Genomic DNA, 21,162 nt, shown 5'->3' with positions numbered 1-21,162 from the left:
CTCTCCCTCCCTCCTTCCATCTCCCTCTTCTTTTTTTTTTTTTTTGGACTTCACACTTCTTCTTCCACCCCTCTCCTCCTCCTCCTCCTCCTCCTCCTCCTCATCTTCCTCTTTCCAGGTCGTTCCTGCCTTTTCCCGTTTGAAGACGGTTTCCTCGACGACGGCCACGGCGACCCCTCGCTGACCCCGGGCCTGAACTCGCCCACCCGTTGTCAGAACGGAGAGAGGATGGAGCGCTACTCAAGGAAGGTTTTTGTCGGAGGCCTTCCCCCGGACATCGATGAAGGTAAAGGAAATTTACAGAGGAGGATGCTGCCTTTACCCCCCACCCCCCCCCCCCCCCCCCCCCCCCTTTTTTTGGAGTGTTGATAAGAAACCTGGATGGTCTCCATCACACATGATGCATCTGTCATGATTAAAAAAAGACTTTTTGAATTCATCAGACCACAGAGAACTTGGCCAAATAATCAAATTAGGTCCAACTCCTCCCGCCCTGTCCAGAATTCAGAAGGGAAATGAGTGTTTGTACCGTTTTCCCAGGAGGTAAAAACTGGAACTCGGCATGTCTGAAAAGACGGCATGAGCCTCCCTTGGTATTCGCCCGGTGCTGCTTGATGACCCAAAGATCACAGATACATACAGAAAATATTTTAATAACACAGAGCATGCAGCCTACCAGTTTGTAAAATGAATTTCACATTTTGATTAACCCAACTTCATCAAAATGTTCAAATTTACTAACTTACACTTGTTTTGTTTTTTTAGTTTCACCCTTTGGTAAGCTTCCTGATTTTTTTTATCTTCTCATGTACTCCCTACACATTTTGAGAATCCTGCAACTTAAAACGAGAGATGAAGTACAACTTTGTGCTTTTAAACTGTCGACCTCATGTTGCCATTGAACTGATTTTTAAATTTTTTGTTAAACTGAAGCACAAGGTGTGATGACGCCGCATCCAAGACTTGACAAGCAGTCATGAAGGCGTACGGGCAGACGTCGCCTCAGACCTAAATGGGTTCAGCAAGCGTGAGGCGCTGAATCAATGCACACTACCTGCCCTAAGCAGGGTGAAAAATTCATGAGTTTCCACAGCACGAGTCCGGCCCGGCTGTGCTCATGTTCCTGTTTAATGCAGTGGCCACTACTGCGGCAGGAAGAGGGCAAAAAATAGCAACTGCAGGAGAGCGTGGCCGCACATAAAGTCGCTTCATATGCATTTCACATGAACGGCCTCGGGTGAGGTTTGTCGTTTCATGAAAACCTGTTTTTTTTTTGTTTTTTTAAACGCAGACGAGATCACCAACAGTTTCCGGCGCTACGGGCACCTGGTGGTCGACTGGCCCCACAAAGCCGAGAGCAAGTCCTACTTCCCCCCTAAAGGTAAGCAGCGGGCGCTCGTGGTGTAAGCTTTTCCCGTCAGGCATCGACAACCAGCACCGGCCCACATCGCCCTCGGGCCGGCGAAGCCGTGGGGCTTTGCAGAGTCACGTTACCCAGAATTCCTGGTTCCCGCTGGGCAGCAGTGGAGGTGCGTGTTTATGTAGGTGACCGCCTGCAGGAAGACACGTAGAGGGTGTTACGGCTCCATTACTGCCCACCGGGGATTGTTTGCTGGATGGGGGTGTGAAAGTTTTCCTCCTCTCCTGCGCCAGCTCTCGGACGGGAGATCAAACTCTCCTCCGAGCTGCAGCGTGTCATGTTAGGGAAACTGGTGAGATGCTCTGGAAATAAAGAGACATTCCATCAGCAGACGGTAATATGCCGCATCTGGATGGACCTGCAAAAAAATAAATAAATCTCTGCCAGCCCCCCCCATACTCTCATTTTTCAACCGTTTTCTAGCTCGGGAGGATTATTTTCGAAACAGGCTCAGCTCCACTAATATCCAAAGCCGGCAGGAAAAAATGCTGCATCCTTTTAGGGGAATGAATGAGCTTTCAGCAGCTGGTGGACGCCGCCATGTAAGGGGAGGAGACATACAGGGCGGGGGGGACTGTGCAACATTCATCACTCACTCTCATCTAAAGCTCTGCCTCCACTGCCAGAGTGAGGGAAACTGCTAAAATCACACTCGCCATATTAACTGGCGAGGGAGCTTTGGACAGATGCCTGGTGACAGAGTTATTAGCACTAATGGCTTTGGGGTTGAGAGAGGATGCATGTGCGAGATGGCGTGCGGGCTGAGTGATTTACAGACACCTGGGGGTGGGTGTCAGGGGGGGGGTGTCACTGGCCTCTCCTCCCGTTTAAACTTCCTCTCCAAGCTGGACCGAATGGAAGACGGCCGTCACTTTTCCGTCCCGCTTGGCGTTGGACCGCCGTGTGTTACGAAAGTGTTTTGGTTTGACGAGTGACTCACATCGTGGCTCGCACTGTGAGTTTCAGGGGCAGGGCAGGACTCTGTTATTGCCGGGAGACGACATGGAGGCACGGAGGGGAAAAGCTGCTCTCGTTCTGCATCGTCTCCACAAGGAAAAAGTCGAAATTAGTCAAATCAGTTGAGAAGTGGTCTTTGACACTAATCCGTAAGAGGAGCTGCTCTTACTCCATAATAATTAACATTTTCACTTTCAGCAGATAAATGCCCTCCAATCATTTTGAGAAGAAATTCAACCACAAGACGAAGACAGATAATCCACTTTCACACCGACAGGCAGTGTAGAGTTACCTGAACTTTCTTGAATTGTGGGAGGAAACCGTCGTACACAGAGAAAAGTCACACAAAGAACATAGAGTACAGAAAGTCTTGACCTGGACTTGTGTCCTCGAGCTGACAGAGCAAACCACTGCAGCACCGTTACAAGCTGTAACAACCGATATGGATCGTCTGTTAAAAATCGAATTCCCTTTCTCTCATCAGTCTGAACTGTAACTTCATTATTCTGTATTTTACCGCTTTTCTTAAAAGTTAACAGTGAGCTGCTACATTTAAGTTCTTCACAGAGTTAAACTAACGGAACAGAAATATGTTGACATTGTACGTTGGTTCTCACTTTACTCACTTGATATACAATCCTATTGAATTATCTTTGCCTTCTCTTATCTGAAAAAAAACTGATTACGAACAGCTTTCGTTTTGAACCCCATGACCAAGTAGCCCTTCCAAAGACATGTGGAAATAGTGCCCTGGGACTTTTGTTAACAATTTGGCACACCATTTCCTTAAAATGCACTAGAAACTGCGAAATATTTGCCAGCGGAAGGGATTTTGGTGAAAAATAAACAAAATGGAGGGCATACCAGTCGGCATCAAGCAGCAGACACACACAAAAAATCATCTGAAGTTTCCTTTCATTATATTTCCTGAACAAAATGACTTGGCGTCGTCGACAAACGTAACAAATCGGAGCTCGTTTGATCTCGTGAAGATGTTGTAAGAAATGCAGAACTACCCAGCTGAGGCTTCACCTCTGAACAGATCTTAAACAGACACGGTATCAGGGCCGTTTCTATGTATTTACTGTGTTTTTATAGAGGGGCCCGTATTATCGTAGCTCATCTCTGTTTCCCGCTGCGTTCTCGGTCGTCTCACCCACTAAAGACAAAGCGTAACCAGCAGGTCATTATGCTGCCGTCGCTCACACCGTCGCCCCAACGCTCACGTCACTATTGTTGGCAGGAGGCTGCAAATGTTCGGGAGCTATTTCTGTCCGTGATCAGGGATAAAAAAAGAGGAGGAGGAGGAAGAGGAGGATTTGTCCGTATGGTACAGCCTGAGCACCGGGAGCTATAAACCACTGCAGTCGCTAAAGCTCACGTCATACTGAAATAACAGCCTGTCTAACTTGTTTTAAGTTTTTACAGTTTAACAACTCTTTCCTTTTCACCACGACCAGTGGTGATCAGCAGTTTCTCCCGTCCCGTCTTGTTACACGTCCCGGTTGAAGCCGGTCGGAGTGCTGCAGCGGCACCAGTCTCAGGCCCCCGTCCTCCTGCCTTCACCCAGCAGTGATTTATCTCCGTCCTCGCTCCGCTGCTGGATCATGTCCAATGAGTGACTTCTTCAAATTCACATGTTAAGCAACGCTTGATTTCACCTCTCTTCTACTTTTATTTATTTATTTTTTATCAGCGACCGCTCGCGAAACGCCCCGAAAGCCTCCGAGCCAGAGCAGATGTTTGTTTTCTTTCTCCTCCTCCTCCTTCGTCTTCATCTCTTTTATCTCCCTCTTCTTACGCTTCATCTTTTTGTTATTGTTTTCCACTCCTTTTTTCTCTTCACCTACCATCTCCTTTTTCATCCTTATTTCTCCTCTTCTGTTTTTCCTTATCTTCCTCGGCTCTTTTCTTCTTCACCTCCGTTCCCTTATTTCTTCTTTCTTCGGCCCGGTGTACACGGCAGTGTTTTCAAGTGGAGACGTGAAACCTTTGTGGCGTTTTGGGTGTCCGTCTACAAGACGATGGTGCTCGGAGCCACTGGAAACACAACTTTTCGAAAAACACATCAAACTGAGTCTCCACGGAAACGGGGAATAACACAACTTTTTGAAAATGCACTGACTCAGTCTCCAAGGAAACTGAGGATGACGCATTTAAAAAAAATAAATAAATCAGCCGACTCCGTTTCCACAGAAACGGGGGATAACACAACTTTTCAAAAACACTCGGAGTCAGCATCCATGAAAATGAGGAAAGCGCAACTTTTTGAAAATGCTCCAACCGTCTTCATCCACGTGTAAATGAGGGTAAAAGCAACTCTGAAACAGAAATCATTTCCAAAACATGACCGTGCAACTTTTCTGATACGAATACTGAAATACGATGCGTTTTGACATTCTTCATCTTGTTTTTCTTCCTTCATTCTTCATCTTTGTTCTTTGTCCTCTTTTGTTGTTGCTTTCTTCCGTCTACTTCATTTTGCTTTTTTCTTTCCCTTGTTTTTCTTTGCCTTTTTACTTCCTCCTCTTCTTCTTCCCCTTTTTTTTCTTCTCTACCTCATATCTTTATTCTCCCTTCTTTGTCATTCTTATCCTTCTTCGTTCTTCATGCTCCCCTCCATCCTCATCCTCCCCCTTCTTTTGTCTCTCTACTATACAACTTTATATATTTTGCCATTTTGTTGACAGTGACTGAACCGTCCCTCGCCTACAGACGCCCGATCTGCAGACACACGTATGAAACCCAAACCTGGTTTTAAATGTCAGTATGACAGGTTCACATTGTGACTGCTCTCTCTCTCTCGCTTTCCCGCTCGCTCTATCCAGTCATCATTGGATTGGATTTCAGCGAACTTGACATAACTTTCAGTCGATGAGGTAACGGGGTGACCAGGATTGCAGTGTGGGACTCTGATGAACCAACGGAAAGATGTTTGCGTACGCCGTAATGACTGACCTGACCGTATCAGTTGCAGAGACACGACGCTGCTGTGTGATTAAATAAAGTAGAAGGCTGGCACAGGGAACCAAAGCAGTACTTTGAATCAGCAGGGTGTTTTTAGAGCGTTTGTTTGGAGTGGCATCCTCAAAAATAACTAAAAAATAAAAGCTAGATCATCCTTGTCTGTTTTATCCTCACGACTAAAGCTTACCAATTCACTAACAATGATACTGATGAATATTTGCATATTCATTGATTCTGTAATCAAGTTTTTTTAAAGTGAAACAGTCTCAAACTTCACTGTGAAAACCATTCTCAGTGTATGAGAGCTGCATTTTTCAGGATTCCACGTCGTATTTAAGCCGAACAATAAAACACAACTGGCCTACAAACTATTTAATTCCTCAAATCCAACCTGTTTCACTTCTAAAAGTGAAAGAGCTCAAATACTTTTTCAGATCAATGTAAAAACATTTTTGATTGAAACTCTGCACATTATTGTTTGGCACAGTGAATCTTGGAAGAAGATATATACGGGACACTATATTCTAAATAATCAAATCAAAAAGGTAAACATTTTTACATTGCAGTGTGGGAGGAAGAGCTCCCCTAATGGAGGACAAACACACTGCACGTTTTGTTGCGTAAAAAGGTGATTCTTTTTATAGTTTAATTTCTGAGTGGCAGTTTATGTTGTGATTATGTCAGAATTAGCTGAGATGATCACCACCGATATCTGAAGCCAAAATATTGTGATAAAACCACATTATGGTTAATGATAGCCCATCAGGAGTCTGAGAGGTAGAAAAAGGTTTCCAGTTTTTGCAGGAAGAAATACATCCGAGGACAAGGAAAGTTAAGAAATATACTTTAGCCCACATTGTTACTACTTAGGTGGAATAAACTTCTTGTTTATGAGTGTAAAGCTTCATGCTTAAAACTGAATTTAAGGATTCTTACACTTTTAACCTCATAGTTTTGGCTTTTTCTGAAGTAAAAAAAAAAAAGGATTTAAATTTGGAATAGGCATAATATCATATGGTAAATTACACTCATTAAAACAGTCTCACCCTCCGGGCATAGATAATCATATTATATGGGTTAAACAGCATGATCTGTTAAAGCAGTGTGAACATAAACCTCCTGAGCTTCATTCGGCCGTCTCTCGATGGGTGTACGCAATGGCGACCTTGTTTGTCTCCTTCCTGTATTCCTACAGCTGCAGTAGAGCAGCACTGCAGCGGACGGCCGTGTTTCTTGTTTGTCATCGTCACGTGAGCGCTGTAAAATGGAAAAGGGGACTCACTCTAATTCCATCTAGCAGTTCCCAGCTGCAGGAACGCAGCGTGATTCAGCACTGCCAGGTCTCGGTGGTGTAGAGCTGGATGCTTCTGGTTTGTTGTGCAAAGCTGAGCTCGTGTTAAAGTGTAGATGAGACATGAGCCAGACCTTCCTAACTATTTCAAACTCTATTACGTAGCAGTTTTTGGTTAAACGGGTGCCGTTATGCCTTTGTTTTTCAAGTCATTTCACTAAACACGCCTTCCCCTGCTGTCAAATGGCTGGATTCTGTCACATTAAAGACTCTCCCTCACACAAAGTCCCTGGCTTGTCTCGGTACACGCCACTTTGGGGGTGGAAAATGCTGGCGGAGTGCGTACTCCTTCCCTCGCTGTACGGCTCGGGGAGCTCGCAGCCCTATAAATCTCAGGCACGAGCCACTGCAGATCTGCACTCTCCTCCCGTGGCATAAGCCTCTGCACTGCGCAAGGCGGCTCGAGGAAGAGACCGATCCTCAGCAACCTTTCAGACTGAATATCGGAGCGCTGAAGCGGTGGAGTCTGGTGTAGTCTGTCATTGTTAGGACAACTTTACATTGTAGATACGGCACCTCATGGAGCTCTGATGACTTTTTTTCCCCCCAATGAATTTGATCTGATATTGAACTCTGACGTGTTGTTTGCCTGCATCAGTGAAGCGTGCCACGGTTCGTGGTCATCTGTCTGACTCTGCAGCTTCCTAACCGGGTCCATTAAAGTCGCAGCTCTTCGTCTGCCTCCCCTCCCGCTCGCCGTCACCCCCTCCCCTGCTATTTTCTCCGTTTGTATGGCCGTTATTCATGCCGCTTCCCTCCTTCCTTTGCTACCTTTCCATCTGTCTTCCCCTCCTGCTCGCTCCTCTCACAGCTTCTCTTCCTGCCTTGGGTCATGGAACACGTTGTTCCCTCCTTCAGACTCTCTGAGCTGCTGGCTAGCGCTGCCTTTTCAAGCCTGCGTTTCTTTTTTTTCTTCTTTCTCCCCCTGTGTATGACTGCAGTTGTTATTTTCTCTGAGGGGGGATGTCTGAGCTGAAACCACATGATTTCTACCAATGACAAACCCGCTTTATGTAAGTCCGCCGCGCAGAGACAGGGTGATGCCTGAGCACGTGAAGGACGACGACGACGACTGTGCACAAAATGCTCTTTATGTTGAATTTCCCATCAGTGACGTCTGGATCGGCATTTGGCTTTGCAGCAAGCAATTACAAACGGCACAGCTGGCCACTACAAGCAGCTGATCGCAATCATGAGTATTTCTGTTGTGCCCATGATGGTACAGCTTGTTATTAGAAACATTGCAGCCCCACTGAGCTTATTAGCCTGCGAATGGCAGCCCGCTAAAAACGTTCAATTAGTCAGAGCGTCTGTAGTTTCATTTCTTGTCGCATAGAAATGTGTTGCGTATGACATCACCTGCAGGAGGCGAAGTCGGACAGCGACACAAAGAATGCGGCACTGACTGGTCTTCTCTTACTTTGAGATAGGGGTAACTCTCTCCAATGAAGGTTACAAACAGAAAACTCTACAAATGACAGAGTCTCTTAATTGAGGTCAAATAAAATAACCCAAATTGTCCTGCATTTCTTTACTTCTGCCAACATTGGTCAAATTTTACATAAACCATAGCAGTCAGGGCATGTCGTGAAAATAATGCTACATAAAACTGCTACATGAAACATCCAGTTTTAAGGGTTTCTCGTTAACAGGGTATTTAATGATCGCACAATCCAAAGGTATAATGATTTTCAAGAAGTTCCTGTTAATCTGGGCATTCTGACACACCCTAGCGTCACGATGAGAAGTTCATCTGAGGGACGTTGGACAGATATCTCTGCAGTGAGTCCTGGGACAACCCAAAGGTCTCAAACCAGTTGGCCACAGCTGTTAAACTTCCAAAAACAGGTGCCTTCTTGTTACGTGTCAAAATCTCAATACGCTAACTGCAATTTGTTTTTGTAAATTCAAATGTGCCGAACAGCTACACAAGATGGGTTTGATCCTACGCCACTCTGTCCACCAAATAGCTTCAAACGCTGCTCGTCGATCTGCAGAACTTTTTGCAGATTCATAAACAAATGTGAGAGTGACACAGTCGTCATGAGCTGTCGACAGAGGACGCCGTCACCGCACTGTCATGGCGGACCTGTCGGATGAGAGAATGCATGTCACACAGGAACGAAAGCCCCGAGCCCTCTTAAAGACGTACACATCTGTTCATGCACCTGCCTTTCCCCCATTTCAGATCTGCTGCCGTCACCTTCTTGACTTGCTTTTATTTCCCTCCTCTCTCCTTTAGACCGATCCACACGCCACAGTTGACCGGTTTTGCCGAGTCATCAGACCTTTCAACCCCCCCCCAATCCTCCACAGCAGCTCCACTCAGGAATGTCAGAAGTGAAACATGACAGATGCACATTCCTCGTTTTGATTTTCACTCATGCATTTGTCTACATAATTGTCGGGTGTGTGTCTGTCTGGATTTATGTGTGTGAACGACGCAGCGTTTTAAATTAGAGTCCTGAGGAGACACTTGGCCTTCAACACTTCAAGTGACAAGACGTAACCAAAAGTGGACTCTTGACTCTTTTCTATGCTTCCTGTGTACTCTGATCACTGTACACTTGTTTTTGCTGTGTCTTTGTGTGATGGATGCACATTTCCAAATTGCTTTGAAATGGTCTAATAGCTCTGACCTTGTATGAGCTCTCTGCTCTCGGTGCTTAATAATTCACTAGCACAGAGTGACTGTCTGAATTGCTCTTTCTTTGTGCCCCGCGGAGACATCGCCAAACTCTCTCTACCTGACCCGGCCGCTGGGGAGGATCTGCAGTGTATTAGGCTGATCAATTTTGCATGGTTCTTTTTGGAGAGCGGCACTCGGAGCCAATTAATCTGAAGCAGTGCAGAGCAGCGAGGTGCCAGGCACAAAGAGAGTCTTATGGAGGCAAATGAGGACAGAGAAATGGGCCACAAGGTCGTGGTCGTTGCCTGCGTAAGGTCTGCGTTGTCTCAGACTATGAATAGTTGCGAAGGAAGAAGTAGTCATGGGATTGTGACTGTCAAAATGCAGAGGCGGCCACAAACTTCTGCCTCGAGGACAGAGTTTGAGGAGTCACGGTCACAAGGAGGTGACTTCTGGACAGATATGGTTTCTTGTTTAAAAATAATGTTATTTCTTCTGAGACCCTTGCCTTTTCTGTTTCAGGCTACGCCTTTTTGCTGTTCCAGGAAGAGACTTCTGTCCAGGCCCTGATAGACGCCTGCATAGAGGAGGATGGAAAACTCTACCTGTGTGTATCGAGTCCCACCATCAAGGACAAACCGGTGAGTGATGACATCCAACAAGCCACAAGCAAGTAACCAGAGGAGTCCAGGTAGTTTGTATCCATATTGGACTCCAGGAAAGAAGTATGCTGCAAAGTAGAGCGAACTAATATGGCTTTAGTCATGCTAAGTTAATTATCATGTTAGTAAAGATATCAGCCTGGGATCTTAATTAAAGCAGGGACAATTTGGAAACTCATGCAGGCTAATTTAAGAGTGTAAGCTCCAAAATGTCCCAGATTTTCTTTAATAATGGCTCTGAGCCCATGTGTGAAACAGTTCTTGTCACGCTGGAGGTTGCAGGCTAAAATATGAAATTAATGTTGGAACAAGTTGAGCAGTTCACAAAGAATAGACAAAATAAATAATACCGCAGTCATTGTGTTGAAGATCACCCGCTTTGTAGAAGTTCAACAGATGTGATCTGACAGACAAAAGCTTGAAGGATTTTAAAATTCCATTCAAAAATTAGCATTACACAAAATCTTTCTTTTGAAAAACTGTTTCCATTGTGGTTGGTTTAAGTTCTCTCGAAAGTCCCATTATCTTCTCATGTTGAACCACAGAAGCTACGTCAGAGATAAGAGTTGAATGTTCAACATTCGGTCATTTTATGCAGCTGTGTAGTGATCTGTGTAATACCTGGGAAATTATACCTTAATGCATGAGTAAGACACAAACTGAGCTGGATGTCGGACTGAAACACAGCGTTGACTCTCTCTTACAAAAATCTCTTGCCAGGCTGATGATTCAAAAACATTTTGGCGCTTCCGGGTTTTCTTCCTTCCGTGTTGTGCGGCTCGCTGCACATGCTCATTAGTGTCTCCCCGCAGGGTCCCTCAACTTTACACTGGCACGACTCAACGGAAATAATAGCTGTAGACTCCGAGTTTGAAACTTCTCCTGTATAATAAAAAAAAAATATCAAAATGTAAAATTTTTTTTTAATCCTAAAGCAACCAAACATCAAAAAATAACTGAACAATTTTCTCCACTATGTGTGTTGAGCTCTCTAATAGCTCCCATCAGAGCGGTAAGAGTCAATCATCAGCTATTTTTCTGCAACTAAGACTTGTTTCAAGAAGGAGGCAGTTTTCAATGCACGTCACGTCCTGTGTCTGCTCCATTTAGATGCCCACGGTTTGGATTTTGCTTAAAGGCCCTGTTTACACAACTTTTCAAGTGAAGATCGTTTTTGAGTTTTCATTTAAAAAAAAGTTTCGTGTTTGCATGGCAACGTTTTGAAAACAAAGTAGTTTTCATGTTGGGCCACGGCTTGGTGCTGTTGGTTGTTTTTGTGATGAAAACACACACATACTGCAGAGAACTACATGCTATAAAGATTGAAATTGGGATTTCATAGACGACCAAGTTGGATTGCTATTACGGTGACTGTCAACTCGAGGCAAACATTGCTGCTATTGTGGTCAGCTGTGGCTCAGTTAGTCTAGTGGTCATCCTAGTGGATGGATTGAGTGCCTTGCATGGTATTTATTATTTACTCGAGTATGTACAGAACAACTATTTACTACAGTCGTGTTGTGCTTGCGCAGAAGCAGTGTTTCAGAAAAGTTTCATTTTCAAAAAAGTTTGTCCTTAAAACAGTAACATTAAATCAGTATTAATGTATGGAAGTGAACGTTGTAGGGGAAACTTGACAGTGACCTCATATCTGATTTCGTGACTCTCCAACTGCCCCCGACAGATTTGCTGAATATTTTTGGGCTAACACAATTTCAAATATCAACTGACTGATTCCACCCGCATAGTCGATCAAATCACACAAAAGTGTTTCCTATGGTTGGGACATGTCATAGGATGCAAGGAACGAACATCACTAGAACAGCCCTTCGATGGACACCACGGGGCAAAAGACCAAGAGGCAGACCAAAAACAACTTGGCAAAGGACGGTTGAAAGTTGAACTGAAAGACCGGAACACGACATGGCGTGTGGCAGAGGCGAAGGCAAAAAATAGAGTGGCGAGAGCGTGTATTGACCTTATGGCCTTATGCACCAAAAACGCAACTGAAGTTTCCCATTTTCACTTGAAAATGTTGTGTATATGGGCTCTGAGTCAAATCGAACGGTGCCACAGTAAAGCAAATGAACAAAGATCCTCGGATGACCTTTGTCGTGTTCTCTGATGGGTGCCAGTGTTCACAACAACAAATCAATTGTAAACGTTCCTTTCACAACCCAAATGAACACACCATTAAATGCCTTGTTTTCTTCACCTTCTTGCAGGTCCAGATCCGTCCCTGGAACCTGAGCGACAGTGACTTTGTCATGGATGGCTCCCAGCCTTTGGATCCCCGCAAAACCATCTTCGTTGGCGGGGTACCGCGGCCCCTACGTGCAGGTGACTGGCTTAAAGGGAATCCTTTTCTCTTCTTTTTTCCTTTTCTGAATTGGCTTCATAACACTGACTGGCATGGAGAGAGGAGGCCCGGGGCTGTAATGAAAGTTCTCCCTGTGAGAACGCAATCCTCTGCTCAGGTTTCCAGGACGCGGGCCAAGTGGTCATCATGTTAAGAATTCATGGTGTAATGGAAGTCTTTCTGTTCTCGGGATAAACATTGCTGCTTCTCTGCAATGTGACCCCCCCCACACTAATTATACCATCAGTTTTAGACCACTGTGCTGATGAATAGTAGAGGAGGGAAGGTTTCAACATTGCTTCACAAAGGTGTCAATTGGAGCAGAAACATTGGATTTCAGTTTGTGGGCAAAACTTTCTTTGATTGTTAAAAACTGCTGATGGGACTCCCCGCAGCACTAATCATCTCCCCGTCTTGACTCCAGTGGAGCTGGCTATGATCATGGACCGGCTGTACGGAGGCGTCTGCTACGCTGGCATCGACACCGACCCGGAGCTGAAGTACCCGAAGGGAGCCGGCCGCGTGGCTTTCTCCAATCAGCAGAGCTACATCGCCGCCATCAGCGCTCGCTTCGTTCAGCTGCAGCACAATGACATCGACAAAAGGGTGAGCGAGTTCACAGGCTCCATTCAAAACATCCTGCTCCTCCTGAAAGCGGCAGCTTCCTTTAACCACAAGGGAGGTTTTTCTGGAGTCGCTCCCGCGGAGGCCGAACTCCTCTGGAGCCCTCTCTCCCATGTATCAGAGCTTTCATTATAGCACGGGCTTTCAGCCAACTGCTTGCTGCAGCCTACAATAACGGAAGCCCGTGCCTGGATGTGTAATCACTATGGCCTTTGGCTGCCAGAGTCCCGACAGATGTTTTCAAGTTGCAGACACATAGGGTTGCTTTAATTATAGCAGCTCCCTATACATGTATATCTGCACAGGCTGCGCTGCAGCCTGCTTATTTTAGGCACGCAGGCCAATCGCAGCGAGACGGATCGTGACCGAGAGAGACTGGTCGTCAGCCAGGAAGCCGAGCCTCTGCAGGGTGGGGCATTTCCACCCCACCTCCGCTGTCACCGGCTATATTCAGTGGGGGCTTAGGATGGCTTTATTGTGACTACAACTAGGTGGCAATAAGAACACTATTTTCTGCTCATTCCTTTGAATTGTTAAGTTTGCATGATGGGATTACCAATTTTCATACAAAAAGACTATGCAGAGTCTGAGTAACAGCTTTTAGCAAGGATGTTTCTTTCACTCTTCAACATGGACTGACCCTCAGCTAGTGAACCATGGAGCTGTGATGGTCATGGTTAAAGCTAACGTACCTGCTGTTCCTTCAACAGCCTCAAATCTTCCATCTTGCTTCGACTTCCTTCAATAAACAAAAAAAAAGATTATCTGAACAACAACCCAGTCTTCTTTAATTAAAACTCCCATCAACACCCACCCATGTAGTTTTACCAAATTCCTTTACAGAGAATAAGGATTTACGGGTTATCTGTTGATTGGTATCTTACCAGTGGTTAAATAAGTGGCTACAATGTTCATTGTCGACCAGAGGAAATGAGATTGATTTGTATTTCTCACCAACAGCATTATCTCCCAAGTATGTCATGAGCGATGGGATGTAAAAGTGAATTATATGTGGTTAAATTCATGCGCCCACTGGCTGTTTATTGGTGTTTAATTTCACTGCAGAGTCGCTGGCTGCAGTCCTGCTTTCGTTGTTTTGCTGTGTCATGGTTGCTGCAGTGCTTAGCTAAAAAGGTCACTCTCTCGCTCTCTGAGGACTTGATATCTCTCAAACCAGGCTATAGCGAGGTCAGCATCTGCTGCCCCTGCTCACACACCGAGGCGGCAGCAGAACTTCAGTGGTCATTACTTTACAGAAGGAAATCAACCTCTATTTGTTTGTGTTTTCTGAGAACTGTGAGGGTTAACCCCAAAATAATCCAGTCAATTAAAATCCTGAGGCATTATTGTATCCCAGATAACAGTTCCACCTGAAATCAACTGTAGTAGGAAGATTAATCAGCTGATCTTAGTGTCCGCTTGTTTTTGGGATAGAAGCTTGCGAAAGTAAGTGAGTTATTATCAAAGTCCACGATCACAATAAGGATTTGTGGATTCCTTCACAAGAAATGTTTCAAATCGTCTGTTTATTTATATTTCCAGTGTCCTTTAAGGGGTCATATTATACAAAATTCACTTTCTCATGGTTTTCCAACAGTAACATGCATCCCCATGCCTGAAATCACGAAAGTCTGTCATCACTCTCCCCGGCTTGTTTCATTCTTTAGAAGTGTGTTGCTCCAACGAGCGAATCAGAAATCAAACCTTATATAGTGTAATCAGGGATTTACCCAATCCCAATCAACGTAGGCCCTTCCTTTGACCCTCCCACAATTAGGCAGCTCTGCTATGGGACATGGCACCAGGAAGTACTTCCTTGTCTTCCCAAGATGGGCATGTGTGGGCGGAGCCAGTCCAGCTCACACAGACACAGCAGATTCTGAATGCAGCTCCTATGATCCAATATTGAAATGGATGAAAATCAAAGTAATGCTGGATTTGGGGCAATAAACTTTGAATACAACGTTTTTGGACCAACGAGACCCATGTGAAAGTGTTGAAAAGCTATTTGATATGACCCCTTTAATGCAAGTATCAAGCTGTAGTTTCCTACAGAAATATTCATATTCAACTGTCATCGACATATAGCATGATCTTTTGCATCAACTAGAGGCTACACATCGATTGGAAAGAAAAGAACTGGCAAAATGTGCCCTTAAGCAAATTCAGGGTCTCTAAGCACTAGGGGGGGGGGGGGGGGATTTCTAATAGTACAAATTAGTTAAACCATTTAGTATTTCCAGATGTGACTTACCGACACCGCTCCCCCCCTTGCTCTTCAGGTGGAGGTGAAGCCGTACGTTCTGGATGACCAGATGTGCGACGAGTGCCAGGGTGCACGCTGTGGTGGGAAGTTTGCACCCTTCTTCTGTGCCAACGTCACCTGCCTGCAGTACTACTGCGAGTACTGCTGGGCCAGCATCCACTCGCGGGCCGGCCGGGAGTTCCACAAGCCACTGGTGAAGGAGGGCGGTGACCGCCCTCGACACGTCTCCTTCCGCTGGAGCTGAGGCGAGGGGGGTGGGATTTTCAAATAGGCCCTGTCCCCGCCCTCCCCTCTTCACAGCAGGCCACCCTCCCACCCAACCACACCCAAATCCAGAAAGAAAGAAAAAAAAAAGCCTTCCCGCAGCCTCGGGACAGCACTGCAAACCCACCCGTCACACACCTCACCGAAAAAGAAGTATCTGAACAGGACTTTGTTCATCCGACACTCTGAACTCGTCGTCTAGAACGTCTAGAACTCTTCCTCTGATGAAGCTCGGTGGGGAAATCAGCTTAGAATTTGCACTTTGGCACAAAATTTCACGTTACACACACACAAACACACACACAGGATCGTACGTTAGACATCTGGCTACTTTCAGGTCCATGTTCAGTCGACCGGCGGTGTGGCGCGTCCCCCCTCCCCCCCCCCCATACTGAGACCCGGTGGGACCAGACGGATATTTAAAAAGAAAAAAAGTATATATTTTTTGTTTTGTACCTATCTATACGTATATAGATCATTTAAATTTGATGTAAAAAGGAGCATGCACTTATTTTCTGCAGCTGTAGTTAAATTGCCCCTCATGGGAAAAAAAAAAAAATATCACCAAAGGCAAAATAAATTAATACATACAGAAAACAAAATAGGTGGCAAAAGATGTAGCAAGATTTAACAGCTATCCTGTAGTGGGGGCTCTCATCCGCCCCCCCCCCCCGGAGTAAAAATAACAGATACATTCAGTCTCGATTTTGACTGTGGAAAACATTACCTCATACACGCAATCAGATTAGTTTGCTTTGGATTTCTAGGTCTTTATTTTTGTAATAACATCATTTTGTAGTGTTATGTAAACGTAATGCTGCGATAGATCTGCTGCTAAGAAATCCATGGTATAAACCCATACCATACGTACTTTATTCAGGCTGGGGTGTAAAAATACGAAACGACAAGACGTAGACAGGCAGTGGGTGGGGGAGGGGCCGCCCCCAAGGTCACGGTGGTGGTGGTGGTGGTGGGGGGGGAGTGACAAGGGAGGGTTCGGATTGCCCCGAACTGCATGTTTCTTTCAATCAGGTTGCTGCATGCAATAGACTTTTCAATACCGTGTCTACTATTCGATTCTGCCCATGTTTGCACAACACAACTTTATAGACGTACGTTTGACTCGCACGAGACTGGACAAGAGGAATCATGACAAACCCCCCCCCCCCCCCCCCCCCACCCCCATCTTTGAAAGCCCACGTCGCCCAGACGTCGCAGAGAAGGGGGTTCTTGCACAAGACAACGTGAGGGGGGAGGGGCAAGAGGAAAAAAAACCGAAGGAAAAAAAAACAAACAATAATCACAAATTAAATTAAATGTAGGATTTACCATTTAAAACTGTCAGATAGGTGAAGTACTTTTTTGCAGTGATTGTTGATATAATTGTGCAATTTTTTATACCGTATGTAGTTAGGTCTGAGTATGCCTAGAACTGTGATTCGCTTTAACTGTCGTTGATGTCCGACATAGAAGTCCTGTGAAACTTCATAACTAGTGTATGCACACGTATATATGTTCTCTTGTACACACACACACACAGACACACACACACTTGCATACACAACACTTTGCACCAGTGCACACAGGAAGCCTCTCAGCAGACACACACACACACACACACACCGATACGAACACGCACTCGGACGGCTGTCGTTCTCACGCACACAAAACAGGCCGACAAACATCCGAGTCTGATCCGAGGAAAAGACGCAACAATGTGAGCTTAAACTGAGAACTGAGTTTTTTTTTTTTTTTTTTTTAATTTTAAGTTTTATTCTTATTAAGATTATTTTTGAACTTATCTTTTGTTCCACCGTTGACAAAACGCTAACGTTTACGTCCCGGAGTGCAACCAAAGAGCTCACGTGTTGACTTTATGACAGACCGCCTGATCACCACGGAGTGACTCCATGAAAAAATGAGGGCAGATTTTTTTTTTTTTCTCCCATTTTTATTTTTGTGAAGAAGAGGAAACAGGGAGGGGGTGGGTGGGGGGGGGGGGGGCTGTAACATGAAAACATTGAAGCTACTGGAGACTTATCGAGTTGATAAACTGAGCCCTGCACGTGCTAAACGTCGTTGGCTGAGGGGTCGCGCACACGTGCAAGCTGGAGTTACCACATTGATTCAGATTTTTTTTTTCTTTTTCCTGCAAAGCTTGAAGTAATGAACCTGCTAAAAAAAAAAAAAAAAAGGTGGATATAAATATATAGATACATATATATTTTTTTGTTTTTAGCGAATGGTTGTATAGTGCGCAGTGTAAACAGGAGTGGGGGGCGGGGTTATTAATGACACTTCAAAGTATTGGCTGCTGATGACAGGGGCGGCTCTGGTTTGTCGGTGGGTGGGGGGGGGGGGGGGGGGGCAAGTTAAACTGGTTTTTAGCAGTTTGTGCGGACAATCCAAACGGGATACTACATTTACTAACGTGTGTTGTCGCCCTCTCCCCCCCATCTCTTTAAATGTTTTTTTTCCTCTTCTGTACGTTTCGGTCGACCCGCCCAGGACTCCCTTCCCATAATCTCGTATTTTTTCTATAAGTTATGAACATAACGCATATTTTTTTTGTATTTATCGTAAACCTTTTTTTGTGTGTGTTGTGATTGGCCCATCCCAAAGTCCTCATTTCTTTATTTTATTTTTTAATCCTGAACTGTTTTCCTCTAACTCTGGATGGTCCTCGTTTATCTTGATTTAGTCGTGAACTGTCAATTTTTTTTTATTCTTCGGTAAATCGCGATGGCCCCGCCTCTTTTTCTTAATTTAGTCGTAAACTGTTTTCTTCCCTGTTCTTTTTTCCGAGAGATGTTTTTGTTTCTTGTCCAAGGAAAAAAAAAAAAAAAAAAAGTCTAATTGAAACTACTAAACAGAAGATACTTTTTTTTTTAACCGATGGGAGAACAACAAACGAAAGCTAACTACGAGTAATAATAAGCATCCCGACGAAGGTGAAATCTGGGCGTTTTTTGGTGACTTTTCTTTCATCGCCCGGACTGGTTTTCTATGTTTGTTCCTTCTCTACGATAGATCTTTGTTATGCACTACTCTTTGTACCCAAACAGTTTTCAACAGTCAGCAGTTTTTTTCGTTAAAAGACGAAAAAGAAAAAAAAAAAAAAAAAAGTAACGCGTGCTTTCTGACTGACGAGATCTTTTGCAATACCTCAATTTTGAAATATATTAGGAGAGAAACAGATATTTTCTAAGTAAGTTTATTCAGATGAAAAAAAATATATATATTAATTTAATTCTTCGAGAGAAATGATTTAACAGATGGTTGTTTTTTTTTTTGTCATGCTTTTATTTTTGCATTTATTTTCTTTTTAAAAAAAGACTATAACTGAAGGAGCTAGAGCTTTATAACTAATATAATAATGATATAGTTGGCGAGAGTACTTTATGGCAGTGGAAGCAAAGGCGAGCAAGCGTCCCACTGGTTAAAAAAAAAAAAAGAAAGGGAAAAATGGTCAACCCTAACCCTCATGAAAGAAATAAAAACTTGATCAAACATCAGGTGCTCGGAGAGGAAAACGACACACATTTCCCACCTTTTTGTATATTTATAATCAAAATCAAATCATTTACTATGCTGACCAGAGTTGTGAAAGAGTTCTTCTGTTTGTTATTTTTTTATGAGAAGTTTTTTATGTTTCTAAAAGTATGTGCTCCCTTTTGTTTTTGTAAAAAAAAAAAAAACAACCTTTAAAGTACAAATGCAGCAGCAGTGAGGTGACCCCAGCGTGTGGTGAGAAAAGAATGTTATTTTTAACACAGAATAATAATAATAATAATAAAAATCCAGACACAAGTGTTTTTTTTTTCACCTGTAACTTGACCTAAAGCCCCCAAAAGGTGCATCAATTGACTGGTGGCCTTCTGTTCACGCAAGACTTGAATTAGTCCCGTTTTTTTAAAAGGCTGAGAACCTTGATTCTTTGTTGTAATGTGCAATACTGTTTGTACTGTTTGTAGAAAAGAAGAAGAAAAAGAGAAAAAAAAGAGGCATAAATCTTTATTGCAGAATTATTTTCATTGCAAGCATTGTGATTCACTAAAATCATTTTCTACTGTGTATTTACCTACTCTACCTGCTAGTACCTTCCAGTAGTAATGTAGCCTTTGTACTGAGAAATTTTCATTATTTTTAGAAAGGTTTTGCTAAAACAAAAAATATATATATAAGAATTTAAACATATTTGCATTTTTATTTCATATTTTTTTCTTTACAGACTTTATTTCTCAACCATTATTAGTTATTTTTGGGGGAGACTTTCATATCTGGTCAATGTCATTAATATTATTTTGTATTTTTACTTGGAATAAATTAATTTTATGATGCTAATTCTTTCAAAGTTTATTTTTTTTATTTGTTCACTTGTTTTTTTTTTTCTTCCATTTTTTTTGAAGCTGAGAAAAACAACCTTTGTAATATTGTTACTAAAGTGTCTTGTTTCTTGAAATGCTAAGCTTTATGTGTTAACTCGCTGATGTTGCTTACATTAGTGTGAAAATGACCTATGGAGATAGAAGAAGAAAAAAAACAAAACTACTCACACAGAAACAGATTGGTGGTTGGTGATGTTTAAGTGATTCGCAATGTATACAAATGAATGGGCAATAAAATAAAAATAAAAAAATGGCAAGAAAGGAGCATACATGCAGTATGTTGCGTATTTGTTACTTCTGTTTGCATGATATTTGTGTTGCTATCTGGGAACAAAAATACTTTAACATCATCGGCATAAGTGTATTTATGAAATAAACAAATCTCGCGTCAAGTAAATTAGCTTAGCTTAGCGTTGCTCAAGCTTCTTGAAGGTCGATGATTTTTTAGCTTTTAACTCACTTCCTCTATTCAAGTGACCCTGGCAGGCATAGTTTCTTCTGCTCATGCGCCTGTGGAACAAATATGGCGGACCGTAGTGGTATGACTTGTGGTCAGAATTGTAGTTGTATTGTCCATATCAGTACTTTAATAGTGGACTCACCCCTGATAGCATCCGATGCGTCATCTGTCCATACGGTTGTCGGGTTCTCTCTATTTTGTTCCCGTTCACGCCTAATGTTCTCTGCACACATGCCTGTGTGGTTTCATTAAAGAAGCGACAGCGCCCTCCCGTGGCCGGGCATACTTACATCGTTGTCAGTGTGTCTGCAGTTATAGTGTAAACGAACACCCTTTTTATTTTATTTTTTTTAAACAATGGAAAAGTTGTCTTGTACATGGGGCCTAACTGAGGAGAAAGTTCAGAAACCCTACCCACCAACAGCTATCATTACCCCCCCCCCCGTGGGTGAAATAACTACGTCCCGTCATGACATCTTAGGTTTTTGGAGATTTCTTATTAGTGTCTTGCGTTCTGGGTGAACTTGCTCGGACTTATAAATAAGGCAAACCTCCTTCACATTGCTCAGTTACGATGTTCTGATCATGTGCACCTGATGTGATACACCCGTGTGATTTTATTTTTGGAATAAATTGGTGGGTGTCCTAATTTATTCCTCACCGGGAATTGTATTTTTATTTACATTTTGCAATGTTATTAAATCTTCAGTTTCAATGAATTTACATAAAATAATTTCTGTATCATTAAAAATCCTTAAATATCCATGTGCAAATATGTTAAAAAATCTTTTGCAGGGTGTCTTGATGTTTTCACA

General features: G+C 43.5%; 1 protein-coding gene across 10 annotated transcripts in view; it reads left to right on the top strand.

Annotated features, from left to right (window-relative positions):
* Positions 1-16,765, top strand: part of cpeb3 (cytoplasmic polyadenylation element binding protein 3) — a gene marked incomplete at its 5' end in the record, with an annotated part of 45,442 nt that extends 28,677 nt beyond the window's left edge. For all 10 annotated transcript variants that reach the window (XM_080481953.1, XM_080481952.1, XM_080481951.1 and 7 more), the window contains 6 exons: positions 119-286; positions 1,292-1,381; positions 9,847-9,965; positions 12,212-12,326; positions 12,770-12,951; positions 15,252-16,765. In XM_080481953.1, coding sequence (XP_080338079.1) covers positions 119-286; positions 1,292-1,381; positions 9,847-9,965; positions 12,212-12,326; positions 12,770-12,951; positions 15,252-15,479 — 902 coding nt within the window. In that variant the 3' untranslated portion in view covers positions 15,480-16,765. The remainder of the gene's footprint in view (positions 1-118; positions 287-1,291; positions 1,382-9,846; positions 9,966-12,211; positions 12,327-12,769; positions 12,952-15,251) is intronic.
* Between the last annotated feature and the right edge of the window lie 4,397 nt (positions 16,766-21,162).

Source organism: Lipophrys pholis, assembly GCF_963383615.2.
Source record: "Lipophrys pholis genome assembly, chromosome: 15".
NCBI classification, from domain to species: Eukaryota; Metazoa; Chordata; class Actinopteri; order Blenniiformes; family Blenniidae; genus Lipophrys; species Lipophrys pholis.
The sequence above is the reverse complement of the archived record's forward strand: the minus strand, read 5'-3'. Positions and strand labels throughout refer to the sequence as shown.